General features: G+C 42.0%; 1 protein-coding gene across 2 annotated transcripts in view; it reads right to left on the reverse strand.

Annotated features, from left to right (window-relative positions):
* Nucleotides 1–204: 204 nt before the first annotated feature.
* Nucleotides 205–14,572, reverse strand: part of ITGB1 (integrin subunit beta 1) — a 51,507-nt gene continuing 37,139 nt past the window's right edge. The window contains exons 8-16 of one of the 2 annotated variants that reach the window (XM_056519465.1): nucleotides 13,654–13,749; nucleotides 13,468–13,557; nucleotides 13,245–13,385; nucleotides 12,423–12,625; nucleotides 11,309–11,547; nucleotides 9,366–9,588; nucleotides 8,649–8,881; nucleotides 7,943–8,109; nucleotides 205–1,127 (exon numbers count right to left, since the gene is read on the reverse strand). In XM_056519465.1, coding sequence (XP_056375440.1) covers nucleotides 1,062–1,127; nucleotides 7,943–8,109; nucleotides 8,649–8,881; nucleotides 9,366–9,588; nucleotides 11,309–11,547; nucleotides 12,423–12,625; nucleotides 13,245–13,385; nucleotides 13,468–13,557; nucleotides 13,654–13,749 — 1,458 coding nt within the window. In that variant the 3' untranslated portion in view covers nucleotides 205–1,061. The remainder of the gene's footprint in view (nucleotides 1,128–7,942; nucleotides 8,110–8,648; nucleotides 8,882–9,365; nucleotides 9,589–11,308; nucleotides 11,548–12,422; nucleotides 12,626–13,244; nucleotides 13,386–13,467; nucleotides 13,558–13,653; nucleotides 13,750–14,572) is intronic. The other variant, XM_056519466.1, reaches the window with a different exon arrangement.

The raw sequence follows: 14,572 nt of genomic DNA on the forward strand, positions 1-14,572 counted from the left end.
CATGTGTATTATCTCATTAGTTAGCACCACTGCCTGAGCCATTGTATTGCATTACAGAGGGACGGGACTTTGGTGAGAAGGGGGTTCATGGCCCCTCTCCCATGTTGTAGAGGTTGCTCGATTAAGAGCCTTTTAACTGATTTTAGCCCTGTCTTTTTTGCATCTTTATATGATATTTAATAAAATATGTTACTTATATGAATATTGATCCTGTGGTGTGCACTCTTTACAGTAAATCCTTACCCTTGTATAGAAAGTTCTTTGCTTACTGAGTAGTAGCACCCACTGTATGATTTGGTGAGCCCCCCTATTTTTGTACCATTTTCCAAAATTTTCGGCACCTTGCTTTTTCTGCTCACTTTCGATTTTTTGGTATTCACAATACAATATATATATATCACAATACAAACCCAATCTACCTCGCTGCACCTTCTAAACCGTCTGAGGTACGCCTCACGTATACGTTTGCTTGTCTGTAAATTCCAGCCCTGCCGTTCCCTGTGAAGCAGACCTAAAAAATCGTAATACTCTGATCGGAAAAGCCTTCTGTGATCACCCTCCGTCCCCATAGAACAGTGGTCTCAAAACTACAGACCTCCAGATGTTGCAAAACTACAACTCCCAGCATGCCCGGACAGCCAACGGCTGTCCGGGCATTCTGGGATTTGTAGTTTTGAAACATCTGGAGGTCCGCAGTTTGCAGACCACTGCTACAGAACAAAAATCTCCACTTACACAAAAGGTCAAAAAGGCACAAAGTGACCTTCAATGACTTAAAGGTTGAGCATTCAATGTGGTTTTTATAGTCCAATGGCACCCATTGCTTTTTCTTGCAAACCAAGTATTGCAAAAAAAAACATTTTTTTTTTTCTTTTTACATAAACTGTACAAGTGAAAATCTAAACATCAAACACTGTTATGCTTTAGTAAATCGTTGCAGTACAGCCCATCTGATCCCAGCGGGTGGGTATGAAAAAAAAAAAAATAAAATAAAAAATTGCTACTCTTGCATACACAGTGTAGTAAAATGTACACAAAAAAAAAAAAAAAAAAAACATTTTTCATTTTCCCTCATATTTCGGATTCACCACCGTTGTCACCGCGCTCTTGTAGATGGGATTTTCACCCTAGAAAAAAAAATCAAAGAGGAATAGACAAAAATGAATACAATGAAAACGAGTGGGGAAAGTGTAGAATAAAATCACGGCAGAAAAGAGAAAAAGAGTGAATGGGATATTAAATCATTCCTGCTGAACACACAAGGACAACAGCACACAGTGCACTCACAGCACGAGGCACGCAGAGCCGCCATAACTGTTAGCACAACCGGATATATATACGGGCAATAGTTGAACCACTTAAGCACCCAATTCCACTCATGGGCGAGCCAAGTCCGTGGAGAGTTAATAGGGACCGCTTTTTAAACTAACGTAACCGAACTTGGAGAAAGCTCCCTCCCCCACCATTTATATTCTTCTACTCTATGAGGGGAATTCATCAAGCCGTTTAGACCATTTTTCTTTTAATCCAAATTTGTAGATTTTTCTATGACATTTCACTTTTTGACAGTTAAAGGGGTACTCCGGTGAGATTTTTTTCATCCTCCATCCTCATCCGAGATGAGCGAATTTACAGTAAATTCAATTCGTCACAAACTTCTCGGCTCGGCAGTTGATGACTTATCCTGCATAAATTAGTTCAGCTTTCAGGTGCTCCGGAGGGCTGGAAAAGGTGGATACAGTCCTAGGAGACTCTTTCCTAGGACTGTATCTACCTTTTCCAGCCCACCGGAGCACCTGAAAGCTGAACTAATTTATGCAGAATAAGTCATCAACTGCCGAGCTGAGAAATTCGTGACGAATCGAATTTACTGTAAATTCGCTCATGTCTAATTATTATCATCATCATTATTATTATCTGGTGCCAGAGAGTTTAACAGATTTGTATATTACTTCTATCTATAACAATCTTAATCCTTCCAGTACTTAGCTGCTGTATACTACAGAGGAAGGGCTTCTCTTTTTGAATTTCTTTTCCGTCTGACCACAGTGCTCTCTGCCGACATCTCTGTCCATGTCGGGAACTGTCCAAAAGCAGGAGGAGAAAAATCCCCATAGCAAACATATTCTGCTCTGACAGTTCCTAAAATGGACAGAGGTGTCAGCAGAGAGCAGTGTGTCATTGACAGATGAGAAATCCAAAAAGAAAAGTATTTCCTCTGTAGTATACAGCTGCTAATATGTACTGGAAGAGTTAAGATTTTTTTTAATAGAAGTAATTTACAAATCTGTAACTTTCTGGCACCAGTTGATTAAAAAAATAAAATAAAAAATGTTTTCCACCAGAGTACCCCTTTAAAGGTCTTTGTGTATTTGCCTAGGAATAGTTCACAGATAATACATACAAACTAAACCAAGGCAGACGGTGATATTATCATGGAAAACCGAACCACTGTCCTATAGGGTAATGAAATCACAGAAATGAAAAGTTCAAGTGCTGAAGTTATGTAACTTCAGTAAAGGAAAAGCATGAGTAATGAGAAGCCTCCCTTAAATAAGGGGCTTCCAGGGAGAAGTCAATGTAATAAACAGATGGAGACTTTTTACTTGTTATAAGATATAGGCGAAAAGTCAACTAGACTAGATAGTGGGCTTGTGAATTCAGGTCGAGGGTGTAAAATAGAGATGAGCGAATTTACAGTAAATTCGATTCGTCACGAACTTCTCGGCTCGGCAGTTGATGACTTTTCCTACATAAATTAGTTCAGCTTTCAGGTGCTCCGGTGGGCTGGAAAAGGTGGACACAGTCCTAGGAAAGAGTCTCCTAGGACTGTATCCACCTTTTCCAGCCCACAGGAGCACCTGAAAGCTGAACTAATTCTGCAGGATAAGTCATCAACTGCCGAGCTGAGAAGTTCGTGACGAATCGAATTTACTGTAAATTCGCTCATCTCTAGTGTAGAACAGTGTCTCAAACAGAATGCCTCCAGCTGTTGCAAAAACTACAACTCCTAGCATGCCCGGACAGCCTTCGGCTGTCCGGGCATGCTGGGAGTTGTAGTTTTGTAACAGCTGGAGGCACACAGGTTGGGAAACACTGCTTGTGCTCCCCCTGAGAAGCTCCTTAGGCAGTCCTGGATGTTTTACCATATGCAATTCCACACTGCACAGCTGGGTTACAGGATGCAGAAATTCAATTTTAACTTACCAAAAAACCTAATAAAACTTCAAGCCACTTGCAGTTTTGCCATAAAAAAAAACAGCAACATCCCCACTCACCACCACCAATACACACCCACTGGTCTAACACAGTGTTAAGAGTGAGAAGAGTGCAAGGTGCATGCATGAAAAAAGGCACAAGAAAACAGAGAGGAGATACAAACTGAGGTTTAGAGAGCGGCTTTACGTCCGTAATTTGGATTCTTGAAATTATTTATAGGACTCTTGTAAATGGGATTCTCTTGCTGGAGAAAGGAATCCACAGAGAAAGAGGTTCACATGGACATAATAGACACAAGACAATGTATGGAAAGTAAAATTAGAGGAACATTCCAGAAAATGCAGTTTGTTCAGTGAATGCTGTAGCATTAATAATTCTCTGGATTACTAGGCTGTTCGTTAAGCTGCGTTTCCAGTCACCTATATAGCAGTCTAATGTAATATGGCAGATTCCTTCCTATATGGCAGAGGGGTCTTTAGGCATGAGAAGCCGTGTGTGACTGTTACCATAGACCCCCTATCACTGGGGCTTCCCTGGTGGCCTTGATTAATAGAGCTTTCCCTATATCTAAACAGTGAGAGTTCTATCAAAGTTGGTGGGGTTGGGAGAAGCCACCAGAGAACCCCTCCGATGACACAGTTTCCTTTTAGGCCAAGGCTGCATTCACACCACGATTTGACCTACCGGTGCACAGATACGATTTCGGAAGGTCAAATCGTCTGAAATTATATTCGTGAACGGACAGATATGGAGCCATTAACTACTGTATTATGGGGCTGCGGACCCGATTTTAGTCAGCTAGTGACTACGATCTGGTCATTTTCTCAGGGGATCCGATTTTTGACTCGATCTGCCACAATTTTCAGTCCAAGTCAAAAATCTGATCCAATTGTTGTCACTAGCTGATGCGCAGCCTCGTAATAGTTAATGGCTCTGTATCTGTCCGTGCACGGATACAATTTCAGGCGATTTGAGCTTCCGAGATCGTATCTGTGCATAGGAAGGTCAAATTGTGGTATGAATGCTGCCCAAGTTCACAGTGAGCAAGCTCCAGAGCAGGGGTCTCAAACTGGTGGCCCTCCAGATGTTGCAAAACTTCAACTCTAAGCATGCCTGGACAGCAGTTTGCTGCAGCTAATGGCTGTTGGGAACGCTGGGAGTAGAAGTTTTGCAACATCTGGAGGGCCACCAGTTTGAGAGCCCTGCTCCAGAGAGAAGAGTTCCGTCCGGAATACACCCAGTGCCGACTGAATCAGTCAGCGCTAGGACCGCACGGCCATTGACATCCTCTTAGACTGCAATGTCTTTGGCACAGATTCTGCCTAAGGGTATGTTCACACTGAGTATTTTGACCTAAATCTCTGCTCGCAGAATTCTGCTTGTGAAGATTCCATCTGGCGACCGCCATAATGACGGCAATGCAGGGCGGTCCGCCGCTGAAATACCTCAGTGTGAACGGGTCTGGCGGAAGACCCATTCACACTGATGATAATGTTCACTGCGCGTAAAGATACAACGAAAATGTACTAGTTAAAGGGATTTTCTTGGAAAATCCTTTATATCCACCATATTGGGGAATTTTAATAGTAGGGGAGGTCCCTGTTCAATCTGACCAAAAGATTTAGATACTGAAGAGAAGTTCCCTATTTCACTGGCCATTATCGGCTGAACAGACCAGTCTGCCTGTGTACTGGGGCTAATAATAAGCAGATGAATAAGAAAACCCTTATTTTGACCTGCGCTATTGTTTTGTGTGGCACTCACTGCACTATGCCTTGTAATAGGCTCTGTATGTAAGTGCCAATCTACTGGAGCGGCACTTGTTTACGGAGGGCTCTCATAGGGCTCTTACACACAACATATTTGGCTATGGAGGACCTGTCCTGTATCACAGGGACAACCTATTGATTTGAATTGGCACTATATAAAAATGATTCACTAACTCTGCAGGGAAACACACTCTTACAGTTTTCTCCCTAGAATACAGCTGATCACTATTTAATGTTACATTAGGCCTGTAAAAATAATCATAATATGCACTTTCTACCCAGCGGAGCTAGTTCAGTACCTTCATACAGAGTATAGCAACATGGTTGCTGTATTCCACATGATGATACATATGTGCCTATACAGGAAGCATACAGTCATGGCTGTAAATGTTAGCACCCTTTAAGTTTTTCTGGAAAATTTAATATTTCTCACAGAAAAAGGATTGCAGTAACATGTTTTGCTGTACACATGTTTATTCCTTTGTGTGTATTGGAACTTAACCAAAAAAGGGAGGAAAAAAAGCAAATTGGACATAATGTCACAGCAAACTCCAAAAATGGGCTGGACAAAATTATTGGCACCCTTAACTTAATATTTGGTTGCACACCCTTTGGAAAAAGTAACTGAAATCAGTTGCTTCCTATAACCATCAATAAGCTTCTTACACCTCTCAGTCGGAATGTGGGACCACTCTTCCTTTGCAAACTGCTCCAGGTCTCTCTTATTGGAAGGCGCCTTTTCCCAACAGCAATTTTGAGATCTCTCCACGGGTGTTCAATGGGATTTAGATCTGGACTCACTGCTGCCACTTCAGAACTCTCCAGCGCTTTGTTGCCATCCATTTCTGGGTGCTTTTTTTTCCATATGTTTGGGGTCATTGTCCTGCTGGAAGACCCAAGATCTCAGATGCAAACCCAGCTTTCTGACATTGGGCTGTACAGTGCGACCCAAAATCCATTGGTAATCCTCAGATTTCATGATGCCTTGTACACATTCAAGGCACCCAGTGCCAGAGGCAGCAAAACAACCCCAAATCCTCATTGATCCTCCGGCATATTTCACTGTAGGTACTGTGTTCTTTTCTTTGTAGGCTTCATTCCATTTTTGGTAAACAGTAGAACGATGTACTTAACCAAAAAGCTCTATCTTGGTCTCATCTGTCCACAAGACGTTTTCCCCGAAGGATTTTGGCAAAATGTAGTCTTGCTCTTTTATGTCTCTGTGTCAGCAGTGGGGTCCTCCTGGGTCTCCTGCCATAGCATTTCATTTTATTTAAATGTAGACTGATGGTTCGCACTGACACTGATGCTCCCTGAGCCTGCAGGACAACTTGAATATCTTTGGAACTTGTTTGGGGCTGCTTATCCACCATCCAGACTATCCTGCATTGACACCTTTCATCAATTTTCCTCTTCCGTCCACGTCCAGGGAGATTAGCTACAGTGCCATGGGTTGCAAACTTCTTGATAATACTGCACACTGTGGACAAAGGCAAATCTAGATCTCTGGAGAAGGACCTGTAACCTTGAGATTGTTTATATTTTTCCACAATTTCGGTTCTCAAGTCCTCAGACAGTTCTCTTCTTTTTCTGTTGTCCATGCTTCGTGTGGCACACACAGACAACCAATGCAAAGACTAAGTGAACTTCTCTCCTTTTTATTTGCTTTCAGGTGTGATTTTTATATTGCCCACACCTGTTACTTGCCCCAGATGAGTTTAAAGAAGCATTACATGCTTAAAACAATCTCATTTTTCCACAATTTTGAAAGGGTGACAATTTTGTCCAGCCCATTTTTGGAGTTTGGTGACATTATGTCCAATTTGCTTTTTTTCCTCCTTTTTTGGTTTAGTTCCAATACACACAAAGGGAATAAACATGTGTATAGCAAAACATGTGTTACTGCAATCCTTTTCTGTGAGAAATACTTCATTTTCTTGAAAATTTTCAGGGGTGCCAACATTTACGGCCATGACTGTACATGAGTGGTCACATACCAGTGTTTACCAAACAGTGTGTCCAGCTGTTAAAAACTACAACTCCCAGCATGCCTGGACAGCCATGCAGTTTATTCTGAGCCAGAATTTAAAGGGGTATTCCAGGCAAAAAAAAAATGTTTTTATATATCAACTGGCTACGGAAAGTTAAACAGATTTGTAAATTACTTCTATTAAAAAAATCTTAATCCTTCCAATAGTTATTAGCTTCTGAAGTTTTCTGTCTAACTGCTTAATAATGATGTCACGTCCCGGGAGCTGTGCATGATGGGAGAATATCCCCATAGGAGCTGCACAGCTCCTGGGACGTGAGTCCTCAGAGAGCAGTTAGACAGAAAACAGCAACTCAACTTCAGAAGCTAATAACTATTGGAAGGAGTAAGATTTTTTAATAGAAGTAATTTACAAATCTGTTTAACTTTCCGGAGCCAGTTGATATATAAAAAAAAATTTTGGCCTGGAATACCCATTTAACCAAACCAAGTTTATAGCTTTTTCAGCATTACTTTTACCCATGACAGTCAGAGGGGAAACTTTAGCAGATAGAAATGAAAGTGTTAACAGATTAACAAGGAAGTAAATGGAACAAAATCAGAGATCGGGAGAATTACTGAAAATATGCATGAAAGACATAGAATAGATGAAGAGAAAAAAATCCCTAACTGTCTGAAAAACAAAAAAATAAATGTAGTGATTTGCTGGTGACTAGTACAGATGAAATCTCTGCCCAGAATGTCTGTGGGAAAAAAATCTGCAGTGTCAATGAGCCCTAACAGACAGTTTTATTGCTGGCAGTAACCAACCAGAGCGGCAGATTTTACAATTCCACGACAATTGCAGAATTCAGCGCGACATGCCGATTGGTCGGTTTGGACAACCAAGTCAATTTCTGTTAAGACGATCAACTTTCTGATAGACAGTTCCTATTAATTAAGTACAGGGCCATTCAGTACTTACAGCATCCCATTTGGCATTCATTTTTTCCTTTTCGAATTTAGCGAATTCTCTTCTGTCATGGATAATCATGAGAAGCTTCCATATAAGCAGGAGGGCCAGCCCAATAAGGACGATTCCAGCGACCACACCGGCAACAATTGGTATTATGTCAGGGCCGCTGGGACATTCTTAAAAGAATAAAACATTTAATTTAAATATATTTTTATTATATTATAAATTAATTTATCAAAATACATAATATATTAAAAAGGAAAACGGTCATCCTGTTCACCCACACTAAATCGGTTGATATACATACCGTCTGGTGCCCGGTCCCTCTAAAGATCGGCTTTTATCTGTGCTGAAAGCGAGCTCGCTGGCTGGATATGAATATTCATTGTCGCTGGTCACATGAGTGCTCAGTAGGCACAAGCTCTCATGTGACCAACGACCATGAATAGTCAAATCCAGCCGACGGGTCCGCCTCCAGTGTGCAATTCAGATATAAGCCGATCTTCAGAGGGACTGAAGGTAGGTATATTAGTCTGAGACCCCGCATCGGTCTCCCATTCACCCACACTATAACCACATGTATTGGGTTTATTGGGTGAACAAGATGACCGTTTTACTTTAAATGAATAAAAAACAAATAAAAAAGACACACACAAGTAATCACAATCAATGAAAGTAGCAGCCAAGCCAACAAAACTTGATTTAAACTGATTACCTGGATCCTTCACCACATGTACATGAATCTCAGAGTTTGCATTGACAGAGTAGGTAAAGTAGAACCAGCAGTCATCGGCGTCCTTCTCTTTGCAATGTGTTAGAGCATCAGCCTGTCCTGGCTGAGGTAACTTATCACGGCTATCCACCATGGTGTAGTTGAAATGGAAGCACTGACTATCACATACTTTTTGCTTCTCTCCTTTTTGGAAAGCTCTACATTGAACGCATTCCCTGAAAAACAAAAACAAAAAAATTTAAAAACGAACAAACATTGGTGTCTATTTTAAGAGGTGTACTCTAGAGAACAAGATGAAATAAGTGCACGTGTGTAGCTAAAGGGGTTAATCTATATCCAAAGTATAGCCGATGGGTCAAGTCCAAACACTGGGATCGCCACTGATCAAAAGAACCGAGATTGGTCAGTGTTTCCCAACCAGGGTGCCTTCAGCTGTTGCAAAACTACAACTCCCAGCATGCTCGGACAGCAGAAGGATGTCCAGTGATGCTGGGAGTTGTAGTTTTGCAACAGCTGAAGCCACCCTGGTTGGGAAACACTGACCAATCCTATAGAAAGGGGCATAAGCTTTCAATCTTGGGATAACACCTTTAATTTAATAGATGTTTTAAAGTTAGTCTACTGCAATAAGTTATCAAAGAAGGCAATCACTAGTTATATAAAGCACAGGGAAGTGCAGTATCTCACTGTAATACTTACTTGTGCTCAGTGCAAACGCCTGCACAGGTCTGACACATCTCACAAGTCTGTCCTTGGAATTTAGGATCAGTACATTTACACCTTCCACATTCACAGTCGCCTCTTCCGTTGCACAGCTGGCCATTTGACGCCATACATGTCGACTTGTCCTCTGAACAATCACATGCGCTTCCGGAGAAGTTGGGGAAGCACTCGCATACTCTGCATTTGCAAATTCCATTACCTAGTGCAGGGGAAAAAATGTATTTGAAAAAAAATAAAAATAAAAAAAAAAATTATATAATATATATATATATATATATATATATATATATTTATATTATTTTAATATATAAATATATTACACTGCTCAAAAAAATTAAGGGAACACTAAGATAACGCATCCTAGATCTGAATGAATCGTATGAAATACTTTCATCTTTACATAGTTGAATATGATGAAAACAAAATCACAAAAATTATCAATGGAAATCTAATTTATGAACCCATGGAGGTCTGGATATGGAGTCACACTCAAAATCAAAGTGGAAAACCACACTACAGGCTGATCCAACTTTATGTAATGTCCTTATAACAAGTCACAATGAGGCTCAGTAGTGTGTGTGGCCTCCACGTGCCTGTATGTGACCTCCCTACAATGCCTGGGCATGCTCCTGATGAGGTGGTGGATGGTCTGCTGAGGGATGTCCTCCCAGACCTGGACTAAAGCATCCACCAACTCCTGGACAGTCTGTGGTGCAACGTGGCGTTGGTGGATGGAGCGAGACATGATGTCCCAGATGTGCTCAATCGGATTCAGCTCTGGGGAACGGGTGGGCCAGTCCATAGCATCAATGCCTTCCTCTTGCAGGCACTGCTGACACACTCCAGTCACATGAGGTCCCAGGGCCAACCGCACCAGCATATGGTCTCACAAGGGGTCTGAGGATCTCATCTTGGTACCTAATGGCAGTCAGGCACCTCTGGCAAGCACATGGAGGGCTGTGCGGCTCCCCAGAGAAATGCCACCCCACACCATTACTGACCCACCGCCAAACCGGTCATGCCGGAGGATGTTGCAGGCAGCAAAACGTTCTCCACGGTGTCTCCGGACTGTCATATGTGCTCAGTGTGAACCTGCTTTCATCTGTGAAGAGCACAGGGCGCCAGTGGCAAATTTGCCAATCTTTGTGTTCTCTGGCAAATGCCAAACGTCCTGCACGTGTTGGGCTGTAAGCACAACCCCCTCATACCACCCTCATTGAGTCTGTTTCTGACCGTCTGAGTGGACAGAAGTAAATTTGTGGCCTGCTGGAGGTCATTTTGCAGGGCTCTGGCAGTGCTCCTCCTTGCACAAAGGCAGAGGTAGCGGTCCTGCTGCTGGGTTGTTGCCCTCCTATGGCCTCCTCCACGTCTCCTGATGTACTGGCCTGTCTTCTGGTAGTGCCTCCATGCTCTGGACACTACGCTGACAGACACAGCAAACCTTCTTGCCACAGTTCGCATTGATGTGCCATCCTGGGTGAGCTGCACTACCTGAGCCACTTGTGTGGGTTATAGATTCTGTCTCATGCTACCAACTAGAGTGAAAGCACCACCAGTATTCAAAAGTGACCAAAATATGAGCCAAGAAGCATAGGAACTGAGAAGTGGTCTGTGGTCACCACCTGCAGAACCACTCCTTTTTATTGGGGGTGTCTTGCTAATTGCCTAGAATTTCCACCTGTTGTCTGCTCCATTTGCACAACAGCATGTGAAATTGATTGTCAATCAGTGTTGCTTCCTGAGTGGACAGTGGGATTTCACAGAAGGGTCATTGACTTGGAGTTATTTTGTGTCGTTTAAGTGTTCCCTTTATTTTTTTGAGCATTGTATCTATCCCAATTGTACTGTGGGGGGGGGGGGGGGGGGGGGGAAGCGCAGGTCACAGATGGGGCAGAAAACATTACGTGGATCACGCTTACCTCCACAGATCTGTCCATTAGATCGGTCACAGTTGAAATTGTCGCAGTCGCAGTATTTGCCAGAATACACCTCATTGGGGTTGTCCCTCTTCTTGCACACACATTGCCCACAGATACAATCACCGTTGTTGCTGCAGATCTCCGAGCTATTCTCCTTCCGGCACTGAGCGTCCATATCTTCATTGCTGACCTGCTCGGTGCTGCACTCGCATTGTTTTCCTATACGACCATCATTACACCTGCACAGAAAACAGATTTCCAGTGTAGAGTATATGCACAAATTGCAATTTATACTTGCATAGGGAACCTGTCACGTTGAGTATGCAGGCCGATCTACAGGCAGCATGATTTGGAACAGGAGAAGCTTTATATACTTGGTAGGAAAAAAATTCACACAACTTTTAATATGTATTCATCAAGCCTCTGCTTATTCTGGGTTTAGGAGTCCAGTGGGAAGTCCTACACAATGATAAGCAGTGTGCACACGTGGATGTCAATCGCTGATTAGGACTGACCGCTGGACTCAAGCCCAGAGTGAGACGAGATTTGGATAAATAATGAATTAGTTCTACTGAATCTTGCCACAATTTAGCTCATTTTGCTCTATAACATGCATCGTCAGACAGGAGTGTGTATTCAACTAGACAGGTTCCAATTGACAACTATTCATTTATCGGCTGAAGCTAGTCACAAGGGACCCTGCACCATTGCCAGAACAGTCCCAGCTCTCAGTATAGCATCTCCAGTGCTCCCATACAAATGAATGCAGTGCGCACCATGGTCTTAGAGCCGGGACCTGGGTTGGAGAGCCAGGGGTGCCCTGCAGTCGCTCCCTCCGCTATCAGATCCTTATCCCCTATCCTGTGGAAAGGGGAGGAGATATTTTTCACTGGGCAACCACTTTAAAAAGAGGATAGGAGGCAGGAGAAAGTTGGCAGGACGCAATGATCTGCTGAAAACTAAAAGAACACGTGATTCTATTGTTTGCCAAACCTTACGTGCATCCAATTCCAAAATTGAAGGTCACAGCACAGTCCATGGTCCAATATCTGCATACCGGACTGCACTGGCCCTTCTATTTATAACCAAGATGAACACAATGACATGACTATACCTGCATGCTCCACATTCGAAAGTTCCATTTCCAAAGTGGCATTCTGGGCTGTCGGGTGTGCCAGACTGTTGGCAGTCACATTCACAGATAAATTTCAGAAGGATCTCTACTTCTTCGGTAAAACCCAAAGGCTTGATTTTAATAGATTCAGTCTGGTCTTTCTTGGGGCACTTGTGAGCGGTTACACTGATCTCAAACTCAACCTAAAACATTAATCACTGGTTAGCAAGAACATTATTTCAGCGCATAACGCTTTAAAAGTTGAGTGCACACAAGGTGGAAACTTTCCTCTATAGAATTTAAAGTGGTTGAAGAATCAAGAAATCAGAAAAAAAGCCGTTTTCTCCCATAAAAATAGTGCCACACCTGTGTTCAGGTTATGTGCGTATTACAACTCAGCCCCATTCATTTCAATAGAACAGAGCTGCAATACTGTGCACAAACTGAGGACAGTTGTTTCTGGGGCAAAGCAGCTATTTATTTAATTTTTTCTAAATCCTGGATAACCCCTTAAAGTGTTACAAGTGGCTACAAATGTGATTCCTGCTATAATGAAATCTGGTAAAAATGTGCGACATATCTGTAGAAGAATGAGAATTGTATTGGCCTGAATATTCACACCAGGCTCGTGGTTCCATGTGGAAAAAGTCTGTAGAGTGAGACAGAAGAGAAGAGAACCACTCGGTGCTTTTATCTGAGGCGGATTTTACCTGCATTATTATTGCAGGTGAAGTCAGCAGCAAATCTGTCCTGTGTGAATTCACACTTATGGTACAATAAACATTAAGAAAAGGTAAAAAGATCCTCCACATTAACCCTTACCTGATCTCCCAGTGAGATGTTGGAGCATTTCCTTCCATTCTCTCCTGTACCAACTACTCCGTTCTTGCAGAATGACTTGTAGCTGATCGTGACGCCTTCTGGTAATTTGCTGTTTTCCAAAATTAGTTCTGAAGACAGAGACTGGAAAAATAAAATATAATATATGACCGATTGCTTAGAATTCACCTGACACCAGCTGGATGGAGCTACGAAATATACTCACATTATAGGAGTCAATGATCAACTGAATTACATTGCTGGAGTTTGAGGACAGAGTCCCTACGGCTGATTTGGGTATCAGGTTCTTCAATTCCTATAAAAGTGACAGCAGAAGAGATGTCGTATTAACCCCCAGTAGTCTGGATTATTTATCTACTGAAAAGGCTTGAAGATCACGCAGATACTGTACCTTGTAAACTGGCTGGAAATCCTCAGTGACGGCAAAGATAGTCTGGATGTTATTTTCACTAAGTTTCTGTACTATATGAGCAATGGATGGATAGTCCTGTGAGGGAGATACGGAGAAAGAAATAGGAGTTAAACATGACATCGATGTCATCAAATTACAACATGTTTAGCCAGGCATATGTGACATCTCATCGACAAAAACTGTCTAAGGCTGCATTCACACCACGTTTTTGCAATACAGTTCCCGTATACGGTTTCAATGTCAAAACTGTACAGAACCGCATTGAAAACCGTATGCCAAACGATGCATCAGGTTGTGTCCGTTTTGCATCCTGTACGGTTTTGTCAGTTTTTTTCCCCCGTACCCAAAACCGTAGCCTACCACGGTTCTTGGTCCGGGTGAAAACCCGTATTAAACAGTATACAATTATTTTTATTTTATTTTAATTTTTTTACATCGGAGTTAATAAGAACCGTATATAACCGTATGTGCATACAGTTCCATCCGGTTTGCACCATCCGGTTTTTCACTCTGCACAGTTTTATTTATTTTTATCAAACAAGTGAAACTTTATTCATAATGGAGTAAAAAAGTTAAAAACATACTTTTTGCCATTAAAAAAATAAATAAATACATACAACCGGATATCATTTTTCAAACAGTATACGGGTTAAAATTTGTGCACAACTTTTGATACAGTTTAGTCAGGTTTTGAGGAATCAGTTTTTCATTAAAAACCTGATAAGGGACTGTGTTGCAAAATTGTGGTGTAAATGTAGCCTAAGAAATCTGTTGGTTTCTGCACATTTATACACCAAATGCATAAAGCAGTAGTCTCTAACCTTGTGGCTCCATAGTAACAGCCACAAGTTGGAGAAATAAAAAATAAATCAAGTACTACAAAAAACACATTGCATTT

The sequence above is a fragment of the Hyla sarda genome, chromosome 5 (genome assembly GCF_029499605.1).
Source record: "Hyla sarda isolate aHylSar1 chromosome 5, aHylSar1.hap1, whole genome shotgun sequence".
NCBI lineage: Eukaryota > Metazoa > Chordata > Amphibia > Anura > Hylidae > Hyla > Hyla sarda.